General features: G+C 37.7%; 1 protein-coding gene across 3 annotated transcripts in view; it reads left to right on the top strand.

Moving 5' to 3' along the window:
- The window catches only part of robo3 (roundabout, axon guidance receptor, homolog 3 (Drosophila)), a 129,453-nt gene that overhangs the window by 62,194 nt on the left and 44,559 nt on the right, over positions 1-22,700 (top strand). For 2 of the 3 annotated variants that reach the window (XM_077546933.1, XM_077546932.1), the window contains exons 7-9: positions 9,487-9,611; positions 12,289-12,460; positions 17,734-17,939. In XM_077546933.1, the coding sequence (XP_077403059.1) occupies positions 9,487-9,611; positions 12,289-12,460; positions 17,734-17,939 (503 nt within the window). The remainder of the gene's footprint in view (positions 1-9,486; positions 9,612-12,288; positions 12,461-17,733; positions 17,940-22,700) is intronic. The other variant, XM_077546934.1, reaches the window with a different exon arrangement.

Below are 22,700 nucleotides of genomic sequence, written 5' to 3'. Positions count from 1 at the left end.
ACCCACACTCCAGAGGACCCACCCGCAATGGCACATAAATAGTGGGACCCCACACTTATAATTTTAAATTGAAGAAGCCTTTTGGTTTAATAGGTTAAAAAAACTTCTTTAACAAATATGAGAGCCGATTGCCATGACCTGGATGACTGAGAATTTACACAGACACGCCACCATACAGATTGTTGGTGAATACGTTTCAACGGTGTTAGTCAAAGGTGAACTGTATTGTGCTTTAAAAAAAAAAAACATGTACATTTAATCAAGTAAATTCAGTTATAATACAAAACAAATGAAGCTTTGTAACAATGTGCACCAACATATCTTTACAATAGCCTTTTCATTTGACCCTTTATGACTGAAACATGTTTTAATTAGTAGATTAATGCCTTAGCTGTTTCTAATGGCAACTCCTGCAAGCCTCTGGCCAATAGTTTTCAGTCAGGATTCAGGTTCGAATTTCCCACCTTCTGTCTGCGGATGTGACGTCATGTGCGCATTGTGTATGTGAAGAAGGGAAAATCCGGTTTCATTTTTTGGCCACAGGTGGCAGTAGCGATTCGAAAAAAATTTTTTTGCATTCAGTAGCTTTAAAGGTGCTGAATATAATGAAAGCATAAGGATAGGACAAATTTTGAGAATGTGTGCCAAGAGATATTTCCCAAGGAGAGGTTTTGTGTCTGCATGGTTAAAACAGACCGCGTTATGCCGCTGGGCACAGACGGCTCTCTAAGACTATATAAGAGATAAAGTGAAAAAGTAAGGGTTTTAGTTCCTTTTCATGTCTCAATTTTTCATGCCTCTAGAGAGAAAGGCAAGATCAAAACGAACTGAAATTGCATTAGAATAAAGTCAGTCCCTTGAAGAGATGTACTCGGCTACAAAAACTGTCATTTGTGATGATAAAAGGGAATATTTAGAGCTACGCTATGTAAAAGTGAATTTTGTCAGAGGGCCCTCCATTCTTCTGACACCTGTCAACATGCAGACCTTCTAAAATGACATTCATGCACACGCAATAACAAATAGTTTTTTCTAAATATCTGAGACACATACTGTATTTATGCAAGATATACTTAAACTGTGTACTGTATACAGTCAAACACACACACACGCTTTTGTCTTTTTATAGCTGACTGAAGAAGTAGGTCCAGTAGGAGCTGGACAAAGTACGATGGAATGTGGATCATTGCATGCAGCTACAGACAATACTCTGGATAATAATAACAACACACTTGGTAAAACATGCACTTGGTGTACTGTACTGGGAACGAAATTAGCTTGTTATAACTCATTACATATACTATCATGTTCAGTCGGTTTCATATGGAACATACTGTATGTGTATACCATTTCCCATTAATCAGAAGCTCATCATCTCATTATTCTCTCTTTTTCCTTTCCACCCCTTTTTGCTTCCTTCCATCACAGTTGGCTCATCCAGTGAGTATCTCATTTCATGCCATCGTTCTGTGTGTTTGAGAGCGTGTGAGAGAGACTTACATAATGTTGAGGGAATCACTATAATTATAGTATTATAATCTCAAATACATCATAGTTAATTGTTACATGATTGTTTGTGTCTGGGTTCAATATATTAATATTTGCGCTAAGAGGGGGCTTTTTACTTTGTTTGCTATAGACAAAGAAAGAAATAACATGAAAGTATTGAATCTACGTGGTAGTTTATTTTCTGCACTATATGGTTAACCAAGCCATACCCTTTTAACTGGCATTCCTAGACGAAACATGCAATTGTACTAACAGTATGTTTTCTTGTTCTGAACAACAGAATGGAATGAATGGTAAAGAGAGGAAATAATAGGGTTTAAAAACTGCTCTGCAATTCAGTACAGGAATTTTATTTTGGTAATTCACTGGCATATGGAAATAATACAAATGATATATGATATAATTGATGTTTGTATTATAATACAAAATACGTTTCTGCACAGTACTGTGCTATAGACACAAAAATCAAAATCTCAATATAGTTTTTTTTTCCCTTTAAAATCCAGATAATTTACTGTATATCTAAAGATGACTGAGCTTCTCACCCTAGACCAGGCTTCTCGGTACTTGTTGCTTGCGGTGTAGTTTGAGTAGCTTGGAGACAGATTTTGAATGTAAAAATTCACGTTGTCGTTTGTAAACACAACATTCAACACTGACCCTCGAGGAAGCAGCCAACCAGGAATGAGCGTGAAAACAGCCCACCAATCAGGAGCATGCATTCGCACAGCGAAATTTGTACATACCACCAATAGTAGCTTGCCTCCTGACTTGAGGAAGCAGCCAACCAGGAACGAACATTTATTGTGGAAGAGAGTCCAACTCCTCTGTTGAGTTTCACTCCTCTCATTGTCTCGCATGCTGGTAGTTCCTTTAACAAACATACTTTTGCACAGTGTGGACAAGCATGTATTACACTACACATGCACAAAACACAGACTCTGTTTAACTCATTCAAACCCCAAAACATATAAATACGTTTTTTAAATAATTTGTCCCTCACTCCCAAAAACATACTGTATGTTTTGTTTTGGATTTTTCATGCTAAAGCATACAGAAGGCTTTGATGCAGCCTCTGAACTGAAGAGAATGGTTGAAGCAGTGGTAGTTATTTCAAACGCGGCCAGCAGGTGGCCGCAGAATATAAGAGACCAGCCAGAGCCTTGTTGCGACAAGCTCTTTTTGCCAGTGTTTTCAATAGGTTTGTGAATAATGATGAAACTTAGCTATATTCTAATACTAATTGCTGCAAAATGGAAACAGATAGAAACATACTTTTTCCTGATGAAAGAAGAGACTCTAATCTTTCTTTTGGTAGGTTCCATGCTTTTATAGCAATAGAACAGAATATTCTGTGGGCCTTGCGAAATAAGTCAAAATCCAGTAAAACAGCCGGGAGCGAAGGGGGTTTCTTCAGTAAAAATGGTTGGGAGTGAATGAGTTATTGAACTCAGCTCACGAATGACCTATTGAACAGTAACAGTCGTATCTCAACACTAATAATACCAAGATTGTTTTCCTCCCCTTTCACATGCCGGACTTGGGCCATTTGACCCAAGCTTGGTACATCTCCATTCCCCCACTGTTCATGCATGACTAATTGATTCACGCTCAATCGAACTGTTACACTAATCTAACAATATGGATTAATTGGTCCTTCCTGGAGAGTGAGGCAGCGACATTTGTAGTGTTACCGTCTTGGACACTACATTTTTTTAACACAATCCCGCAGACTTCAAAATACTAAAGAAACAAAAAAGGGTTATATTGTATGGTAGATATTTTTACATTAGTCTACGACATTGACGGCATGTTGGAAAAATTCAAAATCAATAGACACCTTTTGCATGATTTCATCACTTATTTCCTAATGAATGTAATGTTAAGTGATTGGATTGCTTAACACAAGGATGCAACTCGTACTGTATCGAAACTATAAATTATATTCTAAGAGTCTGCCTCTGTGTATGAGAGGGGTGCGAAAGATGAATGCACCAAAATGAGCGTGTGACACAGGCACAGGTGTGCATGAAATTTACAGCATTAGTGTGGGACTGTGACAGCTGCTTGTCACATCCTGTCCCCGGGGAACTCTTGTTGGGAGTAGGAGTGTTTTTGTTCCCTTCCTACTTGTGTGACAACATCAGAATGCTGCCCCAAATGACACATGGGTAAGGGATTAGGGGAGGTGTGTGGCATCTGTGATAGAGCACTTTGTCTGCCTTTGCTTATATGTTGCATATAGAACAAATTAGAATGCTTTGATCTCTCCCACTAGCAGCACAGCATGGTGAGATAAGAACCATTAGAGTAGAATGTCCACTTATTTGTATAACTATGCTACCTTTTAGCACAGCAACCAAATGTTAAAAGCATGATGTAATGTAGCACATATACTTATGGTCGATATGCTGTGTTGACCGTACATACTAAATATTGTGCAGTAGGAAATACAGATATTCCAATCGTATTATTGAGTCTAACAAACACATCATTAAGTGCACTACTGCATATAGTCTGATATCCTAATGACGCCACATCGTTATCTGCTAGCAGTATATCATCAGCGAAAACAATGCTCTATATCATTATTATTTAAACAAAAAATAAAACCTTAATAGTAAATGGAATACGACGGTGTATTAGGGCTACCTATAATATTTTTTTTTTACGGGGGTAATATTCCGAGAAAAAACTCACAAATTTGCCACTTCATTTGCACATTTTTTTCCCCGAATATTGCCCCCACCCTCTAAAAAAATATTTACACGTGACCCTAATACGCCATAGTAATGGAAATAGTGGGCTGATGAAAATCATACATTCAATGGGCACAGTAAACAGCAAAGCTTAACATTAAAATAATATGTAATCACCACTCTTGGAAGACAATCATTTAGACGTTTGATTTGGGAGGAAAAAACTCATATCACGGATGTTCCCCAAAACAATTTTTTATTAGAAATACCAAAACTTGGGGGTAGAACCATTGCTTGGGGGGGGGGGGGCTGTTTGGGGGCCTGAGGGCGGCTGGGGCTGGGTTGGGGTGGATGGCGGGGGTGGATGGGGGGATTTGCATACAGAAAAACCAAATGAAAGCCATCCTTAACACTGAAACTGGGGTGTGTGGGGGGTGGGGGGGCAAGGCTACAGAAAAGCAATCAATATTCAGTGATGAGGCACAAATCTGCTGGAACTTCTTTTTTTGTACCATTCACTGAGAATTATGAAGATGAAGAAAACCTGAAGAAAACATGCAAATTTCCACAGTCATTGTTGAAATGGAGATGCAAATCAAGTAAAGGCACATGGGAGATTGGCTGACTGGTTAGCACTTCTGCCTTCCAGTGCAGAGGATGTGGGACCGAGTCCGGGCTTCGGCCTTCTTGGGTTCCTCCCACATTCCAAAGACATACATGGCAGGTTAATTCAACACTCCAAATCATCCATAGGTGTGATTGTGAGTGTGGATGGTTGTTTGTCTCTGTGTGCCCTGCAATTGGCTGGCAACCAGTTCAGGGTTTACCTGCCTACTGCCTGAAGCCAGCTGGGATAGGCTCCAGCGCCCCCCGAGACCCTTGTGAGGACTAAGCAGTTAAGAAAATGGATGGATGGATCAATGTCATGCAAATAGTCAGGATCTCAATTAATTTAAAAACCTGTGGTCAATGACAATCTTCAATGAACTGAAGACTATCGTTTGTTTCTGGATAAGTCCATGCCTCAGAGACTGCAAACTGCTCTAAAATACATACAAAGTTTGAATAGTATTTTTGTTTGTATTTTTTTGATGATATTATGATTCTAGAATTTCTTTATCTTGAGAATTGAGGCATTCCATGTATTTTTCCTCTACTCGACCTAAAAAAAATGTGACTCCAACAACTTTGTTTTGCGTTTTTTAAGTGTTTCTTAAAGCCAGAATGGTGGTATTTTGAATAAAAATTATTTTGTCAAACAACCATGATTTGCCTCCCCCCAAAAAATACAACAACACACATTTACATGATCATCCACCAGGAGCGTTGATTCCATAATTTTTGCCAGGAGTTGTAAAATTCAGCATTTATTTTTCAAACCCCAGTGTTAATTAATTTCCCCATTTTTGTCCAATGTGAAGATGCAAATGTTTCTTTGTGTCCTAAATCTAAAGCAATATTGTCCCGCATGAACCCATTAATGGTAATTATTTATTCCAGCCACAGGCATTGTGCTTGTTTGCTTCACTGAACCTAACAGTTATAATCCAGACAGGGCTGTGAAAAGAACCATAAACACAATTTTAATAACCTGAATAGGCCTACAATACAGTATTTCTAGCTGTCACTGTATTTGGGTCAAAGACATGTCATGTCATGTCAGACAAGAAGGAAAATGTTCAGGTTTTTGCTCAATTTACGATATGGTCTGTTTAACACTAATTCCATACATAATAGTATGGACTTCACTGCATAGATTGTTTTCCCATGATGCCTCGTAACTTTGGACACAGCCATATCCATGTTGGAGGTCTGTGCATAGTTTTGTTCTGGTGCTTATTGGGCATTTGAATGGATACATTAGATACCTACCCAACATCAAAAAGTTGTGGTGTTTGGCTGCGACATCAAAGTGGGTTGGACAAAGTCATTTCATTGTTTGCCGGTACCAATTTAAAATTGGGTTGAGAAGACTGAACATTTTGTCAAGGAAAAGATAGCAATTATGGTATTCATAAATTAGCAGATATTATCTCACTCTGGCCAGATACCAAAGCCACATATATATATATCTGTGTTTGTTTACACACAAATTTAAAAAAAATGCATCTTTGTTGGAAACTGGTCGATTGTTGCTGTGGTATCATATTAAACATGCGTCCATGTCAGAAATGTAAGAGTCTTTGATAACCAGAATGGCAGCTGATTTACACCCCCAAATGATTTTTAGTACGGGGTGGAATGGTATTTGAAAACTGTTCGGTTCTCCATTTTTGGTTAGGTTCATATGTGCTCCAATCAGTCCATTCGCACAACCAATTATATTGCGGCGTGACTCGTCCTGATGCTTCTCCTGTTGAATTTTTAATGACGCTGGCGTCGTCACAGTAGAGTCACCGCTGCCGTGTCTTTTTATCTTCAAAGCAATGTCTCTGGTACAAAAGACAGACAATTTGGAATTATAACTCAATGGGAATTGTGATGTTCATGACGGAGATAATTTGATTATCACGGAAACATGGTTTAACCCAACCCAATGCAATGCTAGTATGCAGTTAGCCAGACCCATCGCTAAAAATTGGGACTCATATACACAAAGTGTTATGATTCTTATAGCACTTACCTGATTTGGATGTAAATACCCTCAAATTAACACTAAAAGTATGCAGTTTAAGCATAGCTTGTTAATTTCATTTCAAATACATGATTGTGTTTAGAGTCAAAAAGATGAGAACGGTGTTTGCTCATATCCGATGAAGGAAGAGCTGAAGAAGGTGCTTTATGCATGAGCTGACTACAAATGACCACAAATTTGGCCCAAATTGATGCCAATCGAGAGTTCCAGGCAGAGACTTGAGGATGACTGAAATTAAAGTCAGCCTGACCTAAAGCATCTGCTAATTTGGCCGTTATCTCGTGGATGTTTATACAAACCGGAAGCCATATTTGCAAGGAGCCATGACTTATTCTGTAGTTTTTTTTTAAATTTTTATTTAATTTAACCTTCGTTTAACCAGGTTGGTCCTGTTGAGATTAAAAACCTCTATTTCAAGAGAGACCGGGCCAAGATAGGCAGCAGCAAAAGAACACAAAGTTACAGACATACAGTACAGAGTGGGACAAATAAAAAAAATTACAAAGTAAAAAATGTTGGATTAAATGATCAATAATATTGCTCAATAAAATTGTATGAATGGCAACAGGTGGATACACAGGTCCGTTGCAAGAGCTTTTATTTGGTATGTCTGCCACTATATACTATATACAGTACCTAATACAAGACATTTGATTTTTATAACAGTCACCACATACTGAACCAAACAGAAAACCGTGAGCACAAAACCAAGAAACTAAGTAAACCGTGGATTTTGTGAAACGTTCCAACCCTACTTTCTAGTCTTAAGGCTCATGCTAGATGAAGTCATTACTGTTTTAGTTAAAGTAAACAAAGCTGTCAACTATTCCAGTTCATTTAGTGAAGCAGTCCCCGTTTTATTTCTGCTTGTCTACGCGCACAGGTTTGGTGATGAGAGATGTATGAATTGTATGGGAATCGTAGTTATTTATGATGACTTCTCACATAGCTGATATTAACTGCTTAAATTACTAGTCTTTCATTTTCAAGCCTTTATTTTATCCTTTGGAATATGACGGACAACAAATGATGAGAACATGACCATAAACTCTCTATTTAAAATTATTGTCCCTTCATTCACCCAGTCACAACACTCATTAATGGGATGTATTGCCATTGGAAAGTAAGAGCTAATGTATGCATGTACTACGAGGAAATTTGGGTTCTGCTGGGAAACAAATCCACAAACCACGAGTCAAGAGAGAATTCCTATCATCCGAGCCACTCTTACGTGTTTATTGCTTCTGAATGTTACATGGGTTGCATTACATAGGCACTAAGTATTACGTTGCTTTTCTGAAATATTTCAGCTCTTGCATCAGCCTGCACAGGAATTCTAATCCTTGGGGTAGCATGGCTGTCAAGTATTGTAGTTTATTTTACTTCAGCGTTAAAATCCACAATTCCAAGTGCATGCCCCACACTGACCTAGAGGTTTAGTGTGGTGCCTACATTGATCCCGGGACATTTAAGGCAGGCATTGTCATGAGATGTGCTTTGTGAACTGGGGGCTCTCCTTCTAAAGAGGGCAGGTGTCTATGATAGTTAAATTCAGGATCATTTATACACTCTAAAAACAGTTGGGTCAAAAGTAACTCAATTATGGATAATAAAAAAAAAGAAGAAAAAAAGGACCGATCCACTTTATGGGTCAATTTGACCCAACTTTCTGGGTTGTTTTATACAAAATTACCCAAATTTTTGACCCAAGTAAAGGATCAGACCAATATTTACGAGTTGTTTTACGCTGAAAGACCCGTTTCTTGACTTAAAGTTGAGTCGAATAGACCCAAGTAGAGGATTGGTCCATTTTTGACCCACAGTTGGGTTATTCTTGACCCAAATGTTTTTAGTTAGTTTTAATTGGTTTCAGGGTAGTTCCGTTAGTTTTTATTAGTTTTTGTTATTTAAAAATGCCATGTTAGTTTTAGTACTAGTTTTCTTTCTTTCTTTCTTTTAATGCTGTGTATTACTGGTGTACATGATTTAATAAACACAGGATGTAACAAGCACCTATGCTTTTTTTTAATTCAATTTACTGACTGTAGAGCTGTTGTTCATCTTTTTTTTTTTCTGAAAATTATAATTTTTTCTCTCGTGTAGAAGGTGCGGTTATATCCCAATCTATTTACATATCTGTGCCTTTACAATTATTCAATAATGAACGACTGAAAGACAGGCAGGAGATCAGGTGGGAATAAGAGAAATAATTTAGGACTAGTGAAGGAATCATTATGCATTCAAACCCCCAGTAAGAAGGGAAGCCTGACACTTGCTACTGAATCAATAGAAATTGAGATGCGTATGTTACAAACACGCACACTGAGTGGCAGTGAGAGAAGAGAACAAGTGACAAAACCTAGCATCTATTTGTAGTCCCCATTTCATTATTTGTCAAATTACTTTTAAATTATAGAATTATAGACCTAAGAATAAAACAAAATCAATTCTGGCTTATACATACATTATATGATGTTTTTGAATAATTGTGTCACGTGTGTTTTTGTGACGATAAAGAGAGAGAACACCCGAAATTATCATGAACACTTGCCTAAGCTGTTATGTGTGATTGTTTGCAGTCTGCACAAACACAAACTTTCTGAAGTTTTCTGAATGTCATTTTTGTGGTACTCTGTTCTTCAGTGCCCCCACAGATTCTTGTGCGGCCACGGGACCAGATCACAGCACCAGGTCGCACTGTAACCTTTCTCTGCGGCACTAAAGGAAACCCTCCACCAGCTGTCTTTTGGCAAAAAGAAGGAAGCCAGGTAAAAAAAAAAGAAAAAAGAAAAAAAAAGGTCATATATGTTTTTTAAAATCTATTGTATAATCGCAAAAACAAGTTCCTGCTTTTCTTTTTCTCTTTTTTTCCCCTAATGAATTTTTTGTCCTAATAGTATTGTGGCACCCAAATTTAAAACCTAGAACTGAAAACACAAATCATATGTTTGCTTGTTTTTATGTTAAGGTGCAGTTTAAGATGTTGAATACACACTTGTCATTGAAAAAAATACGTCCTATATTGGATATGTCTCAGGTTAACCAATTTGTTGCATGAATAACTTGATAGCCCTTTTCTTGACCCATCACTTTGCTATGTCTGTGTGCTTTGTGTGGTGTCGCACCAGCATGACTCTCACCCACACACCTTTCAATCATTTGCTCAACTCTGACTTTTACTCAGCATCAGAGTGAGTCTGCATAGGCTTGCACATCTACAAATGTGTGCATGTGTGGGTTTGCACAAGTGTGATAAGCTTTCCAGCATGTTGGAATGCACTGAAAGACCTGATGAGAGTGTGTGGGTGCTGTGGTGAGGTTTACAGTTCCATGTCAGCGTGGGAAGGTTGTGATCAGATGAGAATTTATGTAGGAGAGAGTGCACAAGGGAAGGGGAAGAGTGATGAAAAATCATGGCAGAAGGTGAAGACTGGAATTCTGTGGCGAACCATGACGAGAATTAAAAATAAATACTAGAGCTGTCAAAGTTAATTGCCTATTTTAATAATTGAGTATTCGTTTCTCGTTTCCTTTTTTAATTTAAAATTGTCCAAATTCTCTGATTTCAGCATATCAACAGTAATTGTTCACTTAATTCTGTAGTCCTTCATGAAAGAAGAATTTTATGATTTTTTATGGTTATCTTTTGTCTTGAATCAAAATAAAACATTTGCAAACATCTGTTTTTCCTTTGAAAAACAATGATCGAACCGGCAACATGGTACATCAGTCCATCTTCTTTCTTTTTTTATCACTATACGAAAACAAAGTATGAAATAAATGAGAGAGAGAGAGATGAAGTTGCATTAATACTATGGTACTTGGATTACGTTACTAACTAAATTTTTTAGCAGGTAACTTGTAACTGTAACAGAATACATTTTTAAAGTAACCATCCCAACCCTTTCACATATCCTGATTGAAGCCAGGTACATCCACCACAACTGTATATCACTGGAAGGCATATATTATATTATAGAGATATAGATATTGCTCTATGCAGTTTGTTAGGAGCCCAGTTGTACAGGTGGGAGGTACTTGGTGGAAATAACCATTTTGGCTATTAAAACTTTACATTTTCACCTAGTAGTGTACGTATGGTTATACTGTTTTCTAACTTGTTAAAAAAAAAGACATACAGTACAGGGGAAAAAAATCTGTGGTGGGATTCAAATATGAGCTACAAACGCCTATGGCAGTGAGCATGTATATAGCCTGGCAGTCTACATTTATCTCAATGGACAAGAGAGTCCAGAGAACCAGCAGAGACAGCACAACACTAACTCTTCAGTCTGAATAATGGGCTGAAAAGTCTCTAAGGGTGTTGGCAAAATAAGGTAGTAGCACCAGTACTAGCAGAACAATAACTATGCAACCAAACCAAATTGTCAGTCAATAGCAAATTAAAACTAAACTATACTAAACTACTTTCTGCAGAAATTGCGTGGGAGTGCTGGAAGCTGAATGCTAATAGCTGAATGCTAAGCTGAATGCTTATGAAGGAAATCAAAAGATATATTATGTCATAAAATCACACATTTTTAATTGTAGTTAAATGACAAATGAATAAAAAGAAAACTCAAACTGCCTAAGGTGGGATTTAATCATTTCAGAGAAATTATAATGAATTCCCGGATCTGATAGCTGGTATCAAACCATCACATGTACTACAATGTGGTCCAAGCAGGGTTTGAACCCAGGTCCTTTGTGGTCATAGGCAATTGCTCTAACCACTGACCTAACTTGCCTTGTTCAAATTCATGGCTAATGGCATATTTATATTGAAAAGTTTCATCTGATGCTGATAGCTATCAATGCTAAATGGGGACATATGCATTTAATCATTTTAGTGAAATTATAATGCATTTCCTGATCTAATAGTCAGTTGGTATACATGTATTTCCCTTAGAATAACGGCCATGGAAATACTTGCGATGTACAATCGCAGGTGGGATCCGAACCCGCGACCTCCTGGTTACTGACAATGCAAATGCACCACTGAGCAGTATCAGAGAGCTGATAATGATGAGAAGTTTGTATATATGGAAGTGGGCTGGAAGGTGGGACTTAGAAAAAGTTCAATGTCAGTACCATTGAAAATTAATGGAGAAAAGTTGATATTTAACATTAAATTGTGCCAATACTGTAAGTAATGTGTAATCAGACGATATATTCCCAAGATGGGGTGTATTTTTTAAACAAGTTGACATTTTAGTTATTGCACGGCAAACAAAGTGAGGAGAATAAAATGCTATAATAAGTAAGCATAAAGAAGCTTCCAGCATTCTTAAAATAATCAAAAATAGCTAGTGAAGAGTGGCAACAAGAACGTCACACCCATGAAGAAATGGAGACGCATCCACAACTATCATTCAAACAGCTAAGAAACAACGGATGCGGAATATGGGTCTGAAGTTCATTTGCATGTTGCTGTTTCTTCTTCAGATTTTGCTGTTCCCTATTCAGGAGCAGTCGCAACAAGGCCGTTTTTCTGTGTCGCTAAGCGGTGAGCTAACCATCGTTGATGTCCATGTTGAGGACTCCGGCTACTACATTTGCCAAGCTATCAGTGTGGCAGGCAGCATACTGACAAAAGCCCTGTTAGAGGTGGAAAGCGGTGAGTTACATACAGACACACGCACAATTCTATCTGGGCCAGCATATGCAAATTGATAGATTAATGCAGGCTTCCCCAATCCTGGTCCTCGAGGGCCGAAGTCATGCAAGTTTTAGATGTTTCTGTCCTCCAATGCACCTGATTCTAAAGATCAGAATTGTTATCAGGCTTCTGCTGAGCTTGCTGATAAGCTGATTCCAGGAATCAGGTTGGTTGGAGTACAGAAACATCTGAAACCTGCAGGACTTGGGCCCTTGAGGACCAGGATTGGGGAAGCCTGGATTCATGTAAAATTGTTTCCCTAATGGGGACATGATTTTTGGTCCTCACACTGCAAGGCGTCCTCAAAAATGAAAGAGTTCCTGACCTGAAATACAAATTCAGCAATTAGAAGTTTGACCAAACATATCACTAAACAAACATTTACATTTTCTAGAACCAGATCAATTGATCTTTGACCTGCGTATTTCTTCTATCCCAACTTTTATTAAAATGTCAGAAAGTGTCAGAAAAAAATATTCTGTTCATGTTCATGCAAATCACTGCAGGCGGGTGCAGGTGGAAATAAATCATTTCAATTCTTAACCTTTAAGTTTTGTACAAACCTCAAGTTACTGTGGGGAGGAATCAAGCAAGCCAAGTCATTACTTGGTTTAGGCAAATTGTAAATTTAACTCATACAATGAAAGCTTTTGTCTGAAAACCACCACCTGCCGATATTATCATTTAATATATATTGTACATTGGTGTTTTTCCACATTTGCATGCGTGTTGACAGCTATCAATGTATGTGCTGTTCTTACTCCGATGATAAATATTGAAAAATACCATGTATGGCAGTAAAGTCATGTAATATACTATAAGAGTAAATATAGGATAAAATGTACATTTATTCTATCAATACAGTGGTTTCAGAAATCAATGTGAAGGGAAGTGCGCTCTGCCTCTCTGAATACACCACTCTCAGTTGTGTTTAGGGCATCAGAGTGAATTTCCAAACGCACCCATAATCTTCTTCAGATCTTCTTCCCTCCGTGATACTTACGCAATGAGTGCTAATATGGCATACTAGTGACTAGGGGTTGCCAGGTTTGTGGAACACATGGCACAAAAAATAAAATAAAAGGTGCAATATATTAATAAAAACCTGTAAGACTTGGATGGATGCACTAGTGAACTTATTTATTTCACATCAAAGTGGAATTGAGCATAAGTTTTAGTTTAATCAAGTTGGAAGTCCTAAAATTGGCAAGTCATGTGACTCCAATCCCCCACCTTTGATTAAAGCGTAAAGAGTAATACGTTATTCCAAATAAGCATTAGTGGTTGATTGTTTCCATTGTTTTATTTTGAGGAATGAAGACAGAGAAAACACATTTTACTTTTACTTTCAAGCCTTACAGATACATTTCACATTTCAATTCAATCCTAGATCCAAAGTAATGGCTTTAATATACAACAATTTACTCCCTTAATACATTAGATTTTTAGTTTTAATTAGATTTTTTTCCCTGCTGTTTTTAGATTTATGATCTTGCACTATAAACATTTCCCACTGAGTTGGAGGCACAATGCTTAATCTCCTTTCAATGTGCGCTGATGTAAAGTCAAACATCCTTCAAATCTGTCTCAAATTAAAATACCCCTCCCCCAAATGAGCAGACAGCAGGGGGTCTTATCTGATGTAATCAAAGCAGATAAGTGTTGAAGGCACTATGCAAATATCCCAACTGCAACATATGCTTCCTTCAAAATACAGTTTTAGTCCAGCACCATTCCTTGATGGGCTTTCCGCATTTTGAGTTGGTTCCAGATTAATACAGGATTGGTCGCCAGCCCATCACAGGGCGCAAATAGACCATATGCGTTTTTGCATGTTCAAACCCTGAACATTAAAACTGTGCGGCAGCCATTCTAACCACTCAAACACCATATTGAATATTATTTTTAATATTGGGGATGGGCAAGTATGATACCTGGTATCTGTATCAAGCCGATACCCGGCCTTATATCAAGGTATTGTACTCCTGAAAGGGCCTTTTCGTGGTCATTTTACGATCAAGAGCTAGAAATTAAAAATTAAAAGAACAGAAATTTGCCATTAATTAATTGCATGCAATTTTGAGGAAAAATGCCCTATTGCGATATATAGGTCTTTCCTCAAGTCAAGTGACGTCAAGTTTATTTATATAGCCCTTAACTCATTCACTCCCAGCCATTTTCACTGAAGCCTTCTCTGCCGGCTGTTTTACTGGATTTGGACTGATTTTGCAAGGCCTAAAAGAATATTGTGTTCTATTGCTATATAAACATGGAACCTACCAAAAGAAAGATTAGAGTCTATTTCTATCTGTTTCCGTTTTGCTGCATTTATCATTAGAATATAGCTACATTTCATCATTATTCACAAATCTGTTTAAAACAGTGTGGAAAACAGCTTGTTGCAACATGGCCCTAGTTGATCTCTTATGCTCTGCTGCCACCTGCTGGCCGTTTTAGTAATAACTACTATTGCTTTACGCGTCCTCTTCAGGTCAGAGGCTGCATCAAAGCCTTGCATAAAAACAAACAAACGTATAAATACATCTTTGGGAGCACGCTAATATTTAAAATAGAACGTATATATACGTTTTTGGGAATTAATGAGCTAATCACAAAAGAGTCTCAAAGGGCTTCACAGGCCCACAGTTGACAAATATTAACAACATCCCCTGATCTAACCACAAGAAGGCATGGTAAAACAAAAACAAAAAGAAGCCTTGAGAAGGGACCAACAATTTACTTAGTATGTGATGCTAAACAATTTTAACTAGACTAGGGCGAACGTCCATTTAAGAAGTTGAAGCACTACAGCAAGACACTGTTAGGGGAGTGGGTACTCATCCAAACCAGGCCCGGTTGTTCGTTGCAGAAATCTCCATGGCAACAACTTCAAGATGGTCTTCTGCCTCAGATCTCATCCCGGTCAATCCGTACAGCAGGATCCAATTGGTTCATTGACACCTAACTCCCTCTCCAAGCCAGGGAGATGGAAGTAAAAAGAGAGCAGCGGCAGTCACAAGGCCAACATAATTCAGCCAAATGCAAGAGTGTAAAAATGAGTCTTACAGCGAGATTTAGACGTTTCTACAGAGGTAGCGGTTATGACCTCCGAGGGAAGGCCATTCCAGATCACAGGAGCCCAAATCAAAAACGCTCTTGAACCCACGGACTTCTTTTTTGGGATCACCAAAAGACCAGTGTGTTGCGAACGAAGGTTTCGGGTCCGAATGTATGGTACTATTAAATCAACTGCCTAGGAAGGCGCTAAGCCGTGTAATATTTTATATGTAAGTAACAAAACCTTGAAATCGCATCTCAAGTGGACCGGAAGCCAATACAAGTTGGCTAGTATCGGGGTAATAAAACGTTCTTGCCCGCATCAGAAGTCTAGCTGCAGCATTTTGTACGTACTATAGACTTTGAAAACTAGACATAGGAAGACCAGAGCGCAATACGTTACAGTAGTCGAAGACGTAACAAACGCATGAATTATTGTGTCTGTGTCACTAGCAGATAAAATAGGACAAATTTTAGCAATGTTGCAAAGTTGAAAAAAAGCAGCTCTAGTAATATTTTTAATGTGCATTTGAAAAAAGAAAGTTGAGTCGAATATAACACTGAGATTCTTTATTGAGTCACTTTGGCTAATAGTGCAGCTGTCGAGGTTTAGAGTGGTGTTTATAAACAGGTGCCGATGACGAGCGGGACCAACAATCAATGTCTCGGTTTTATCAGGTTTAAGGAGCAGAAAATTAAATGACATTCATTGTTTAATGTCGGCTAGGAACACGTCTAGATTACTGCAGTTATGCGGGTTGTTGTTTCTAAAGGCAGATATAATCGAGTATCATCGACATAACAGTAAAAGTTAATGTTTCATTTAGGTATACTATCACCAAGCGTTAGCATATAGATGCTTAATAAGAGAGGGCCAAGGACTGACACTTGTCGGACGCCACACATAACGTTACATAACTCAGAGGTTGCATAGCCATAGAATACACGGTGCCTTCTCTGTGAGAGGTAAGAACGAAACCACGCGAGTGCTGAACCTGAAATACCAATATATGTTTTGAGCCGTTCTAATGGTATGTTATGATCAACGGTATCGAAGGCAGTGCTAAGATCAAGTAATAATAATATTGATGATGTATTGGAGTCCATTGTTATGGGAAGATAGTTAGTCACTTCAGCACACCTGAATCCTGAATCTCGACTGAAAAGGTTCAAATCGATTGTTAGTGTTGTGGCACGACAACTTAAATGATCTGTTATTGCCTTTTTTGGGGACATTTTCTGTATCAAAAGTACTAATGGTGTCAGTAAGCCTACTTGGTATTGGTCACTGCTCAAGAGTTGAGTAATCGTACTGGTATCGGTCTGAAAAAAATGGGTATCGAACATACCTTGTTAATATGGATATTTTTGTTGTTGTTGATGTGATGATTATGTCTCAAAAATACATATGAATACCATTAATAAAGCCACAGTAACCAGGTGGCTAGCTTTTTATTTCTGTAGGATAGGAAATGGCAAGACTTGCTGTGATAAAATGTACACTGTACAGCAGAGGTGGCAAATCCAGGTGCAGAAAGTAAAAACCCTAGCTAGGTCCCTCGCAGGTAAACAAACTCCTGGGCAGCTAGCTAGGGAGCTCGCTAGCTAGCACATGGGGCTAACCTAAAGCCAAAATGTACACTGTACAGCAGAGGTGGCAAATCCAGGTCCAGAAATTAAAAAGGTGCGTAGTAGGTAAATGAGTACCCGGAGAGCTAGCTGGGGGAGCTCGCTAGCTTGCACCTGGGGCTAACCTAAAGCCCAACTGTGGCAGGGATTTTACTTATTTAATTCAAATGAGTTTTGAATATTTATTAGTTAGGCTACATATGTTCAGGGAATTTAATGTGCAGATATTCTGCAACCGTCCCAAGCAGATTATTACTAGTATTCATTGTACCAGAATGGTTGGTGTTTATTTTCTCATGCAGCAAAGGAATTAAAATGTATCTGGCTAAATGTCAGATTATTTAATGGATTGTGAGGCTGGAATTTAATGTGGCTATTAACATAGTTTCAGTGCAACAGCCTTATCAAGTCATGTGGACAGAAGGTTTACGAAAGGATATCATATTATTTAGCCAGATGGTTTACTAACTGTCATTGAATGATATTTGAAGTAGATGCCTGTAACTCTTAAATAACTTGTTTATTCAACTTTTAAATCCCCACAGCACCTTCTGATCATGTTCCCCCCATCATCCGGCAAGGACCAACAAATCATACATATGCACCAGGTTCAACAGTACAGTTGCACTGCCACATCTTGGGGAACCCTGTTCCCAGTATTCAGTGGGAGAAAGACGGCCAGAGGATTCTGGTGAATGACGGTCGAATAAGCCTGATGGAAAATGGTACCTTCCAAATTACCAATCTTCAGGTACGTAAAAGTTGGATGTTGTATTTACTTTGACATTGAACTTTTTTTTTACATTTAAATGTATCTGCAACTCTCTGTAAAATGATTCTATTTATGGTAAAGGATAAATAATAATTTATTAAGTCAGTGAAAAGGACAAGAGCCCTGAAATATATTCTCAAAATCACGACTGTGATTCGTGATCACCATGATAATGTTCATGCAAGGCCATTAGCAATCATTTGGGCTTTTGTACTCCTGTGCCAAATGGTTTTCATTAGCATGAAGTCTTTTTGGGGTATGATGCATCACCTGAGGTCACCAAAGCATTGAAGTGACTTGAGGAGATTCACACATTGATTTATTGTGGCTTTTTAATGACTAACGATTGTTGAAACTTGTGATTGAATTCTCAGCACATCAGTACATTTAAGACCTCAACGAAGATTGAGTTGGAGATGAAGTAATGAAAATACTTCACTATCCAACCAAACAATAATATTAATTCCTGTTGATGGAGCATCTAGTACACTAAATAAACTGTGTACTGTTTTTCATAATACACTGACCTTTCCTTAAGAGTCATCAGTGTAATCAGTCCTGTCTTGCAGGGTAAGGCTTAAATCAAGAGATAAGACACATTAATCACATTAAACATCAACCGCTAAATACATTTACCATTAAGAAATCACATTAATTTTGAAATCACGCATGTAAATAAGTCAGTCTAATCTAGGTCTCGGTCTGGGAACAGATGGTCTGATTGTTCCTCAGATGCTGGCAGTGAGATACTATTGCCGTGGAATCTTTGCCAGGCTATCATACCGCCCATGTCCCCCACAGGATCCAAGACATCATGAAATGAAATTTGAATATGTCAGAGTTAAATTGTGGTTTTCCTGCCATTCTGCTAAATCATGTGTATAACTCCTGGCCCCCTGGCCACGTCTGGCTCAGCTAGTAACTACTTCTATCCTGTGGGACATGGCGTGTAGTTAACATGCATGACTCTTAGTTTAATTATCTCTCTCTCTCTATCTATTTATGTATCAAAAGTACTAGTGGTATCGGTGACTAGTCAAGAGTTGAATAGTCATACTGGTATCAGCCTAAAAAAAAGTGGTATTGAACATTTTGTCTCAAGTTCTGTAGTAAAACTAATTTTAGCCAATAACATGCAGTAAATGTTTGATGACGTTACTACTTATCTAACAGATAAACATGGACACTTATAATTATCTGTTTTTCTAAAGTTTGTTGCTTGCTATTTTTGCTCTTTGGTGAGATAAAGAAAGTTAAAAACATTCTGATGATTCAAAGTAATGCACAAGCAACACGTATTCTTTTTAGAATACATTACAAGTCATTTCCAATATGCAATGCGTGCATTGGGGAGTCCTGGATGAAATTTGTGGTGAGAGGTGCTAGTAAACAAAGGAGTGAGGAGCAAGGACCCGGGAACATGAAGCCTATGACAACAGGGGCACAGGGAACATATGACAACTAAAATATAAATAAAACCAGACAAAACACAGATCATGACATTTAGTCTGTTAAAAAAAAATGTTAACTTGTTCGGCTCGTGACTTCAAATGTCCCTTGAGTTGTGGCCCACTGTGTGGTTGACTTTGACACCCTTGTGCTAAATGTACTTATGTACATGTATGTACAAAAAGTTGGCATTTTAAGGTTATTGTAATGGACAGGAAAGATTTTATATTGGCAACAGAGCACAGATCGCCACCGAGGTTGAATTATTATTATTTTTCTGGCCATAGTGTGGCAATTGTTTGCACTAATAATATTGACCCAGTTGACATCAGTGAATGGACACACGCATAACTAGGGCTGTGTTTGAAAAATAGAATAATCAATATTGAGTCGATTTTCCTCTTTGAGCCTGATATTGATTCATAAAGCCATGATTTGATTATTTTAATATCTCTTTTTCCCATGAATTCATAAGAAAATAGAATTTTAAAGGCCACATTTTTTGTATCTTACTGTTTTGTAAAAATGTACTGTTCACGTGAATTTAAAAGTGTTTTATGAAAGACCTGACTTATTGCACTTTAAGACCATTCAGAATCTTTCATTTATATTTGCAATTATTGAATTTTAATTATGAATTTATTTTCATCTCATCCTTGCTGATGTCAATGTTGTACAGTATAACACTTGACTCATTTGCTTCTAAAAACTATACTACTGCATGTTAAAACTAAATATGTTCTATTTTAAATGTTTTAAGTGTCCCAAAGTCGTATTTATGTTTGTTAGTTTTTTTTATATGTTAGCATACAGAAGTCTTTGATGCAGCCTTTCAACTGCAAAGAAATGGTAGTTATTATTCGGCAGCAGAGCAAAAGAGATCAACCAGGGCCACGTAAAAAAAGCTCATTTACTCACATTTCTAAATATATTTGTGAATAATGATAAAACTTAGCTATAATCTAATGCTAATTGCAGCAGAAAGGAAACAGATAGAAATATATTTTTTGCTGGATGAAAGAAGATACGCTAATCTTCCTTTTGGTAGATTCCATGTTTTTATAGCAATAGAACACAATATTCTGAGGGCCTTGCAAAATCTGTCAAAATCCAGTAAAATAGAGGTGAAGGGATTTGCTTCAGTGAAAATGGCTGCGAGTGAATGAGTTAAGTGATTATAACACGTGTTACTTCACATGTTCATTAATAACCTAAATCATTTAACCAGCCTTTGCAAAATGTAATTTGGAATTAAATGTTTGTGGAGTTTCCATCATTTGCTTGATATTTAAGAAGTGATGGTCAATAATTAATATCGGATGGAATTGAAGCGAATCGAATTGAGGAAAATCGAATAGAAATTAACTCTTGTGAATCGAAATTGAATCGATTGAGGAAATTAGAATCGATACCCAGGCCTTAACTATTTAATTGTAACTCAAACGGTGAAGAGAAAATCCCTTTATATATGAAACAGTATTTGAATGTGTGGATAACAATCTTAACTATGTTCTAATATGTAATATTTAAAACCAGTCATCATTATTTAGGTTAAAGAGCTTACACACTTCTTATTAACCATACCAGTAGATGAAACCAATGTTTACCATATTTCTTAAGCGCTGTGTACTAACAGATTTAGCTTACATTTATCTCTCTGGCCTCCCTCCCTTTTAGTCTCTTCTCTTCCTCTTAGCTCATCCATTTTTCAGCAATCTGTTTTACGCAGGACCTTAGCTGCTTTGATTAATAGTCAAGTGCTGCGGTAGTTTACCCCACCCACCCCCCATGACAATTCCCCATCTAGGGAACTGTATTGTACGCCCTCAGATAGACACACCATTAACCTGCCCACAAGTTGCCCCAAGGTCATGGCCTGTAGTAAGTGAGTAAGAGCAAAAAGGGATGTTGTGTGCACGACTTATTCCCTGTCCTGCAAGGAACACTTACAAACCCCTCAAAGGCTTGACTAATGCTTCTGTCAGTGTTAACGATGTGAGCTGGCCTACAGAGATTGGAGAGGAAAATGGTTAAACGTACTCTCAGCTCAGCAAGGCATTAGTTGCGATTTAAATTTTTTTACTCTCACGTCTAACTTTTTAAATTGGAAAATAACAGCAATTATTCATGTTGTGCTCTGAGAATTTAGAGTATCTGTGCAATAGTCCTTGATTCAGTGACATGAAGTGACATGGGGGATGTTGAATTTGGAAAAAGTTTGGTTGGTTGTGTGAGTTACAATTGAAAGTGGTTACAGTGGCAGCGACCAAAACAACAGAGCAAATTTAGGTTATGTCCCTTGCAAAAGTTGCTGATGACTGTTAATTGGAAATAGTTTTATTAGTTATGTGAGGTGGATATTAACTTATTCAAATCCCAAAACGTAGAAATATGTTATTTAATACTTTGTCCTTTTCTCCCCAAAGCGTATTAATACGTTTTTTTTGTTGTTGGTTTTTTGCAAGAGCATACAGAAGGCTTTGATACAGTTTCTGACATGAAAAGGTTGCTTAAAGCAATGGTAGTGATTACAAAAAAATGGCCAGCAGGTGGCAGCAGAGTATAAGAGATCAGCTAGGGCCATGCAAGCTCTTTTTGCCAGTGTTTTCAACAGGTTTGTGAATAATGATGAAAATTGGATTTTCAGTTTTATAAACAAAGCTTTGCATACTTTTTTTTAAACGGAGATGAAGAAAGCAAGTACTGTTCTCACTCGTGTTCCATAGTTGACTCGGGGTTTGTTCACAGGCCACTCACACAGTAGGACATCTCAAACATCCATCTAAATACTCATTCAATTCAACAAACAGCAGTGAGTAGTAGTGAGCATATTGCATGGGTTACGTCGACTTATTTGATAATTTATTTGACGAACCAAAATTAGAACAGCCACGTCTACTCGAGTTGCAGGGGCACTTTTTTTCCGGGTGTAACTACATTGGCATAACATCTAATAACCAGCGCGAACAAGTGGTGCATTTACACGCTCGTACATAGCAGTACTTAGCTTGTCATGCGCAATAGAACCCCTCAGCAGCAACACTCAACAATAAAATGTAATACAGTTTGTTACATCATCAAATCTTATCTGTTTCTACAACCTGTTCAACATGACACAGCATTGGATTGAGTGTCTTAGATTACTAAATAGTGTTCACGGGTGAGTTTGTAATATGGTAGTTTATTACCCATGGCACCTAAAATAGGCTTAATGTACATAGCTGCCTACGTAGGCGGAAGTGTCTACATCACAATTTTTTACTTCAATTTTTTTTCAACATTAAACCGCAC

This window comes from Vanacampus margaritifer, chromosome 16 (assembly GCF_051991255.1).
Source record: "Vanacampus margaritifer isolate UIUO_Vmar chromosome 16, RoL_Vmar_1.0, whole genome shotgun sequence".
In the NCBI taxonomy this organism is placed as follows: Eukaryota; Metazoa; Chordata; class Actinopteri; order Syngnathiformes; family Syngnathidae; genus Vanacampus; species Vanacampus margaritifer.
The sequence above is the reverse complement of the archived record's forward strand: the minus strand, read 5'-3'. Positions and strand labels throughout refer to the sequence as shown.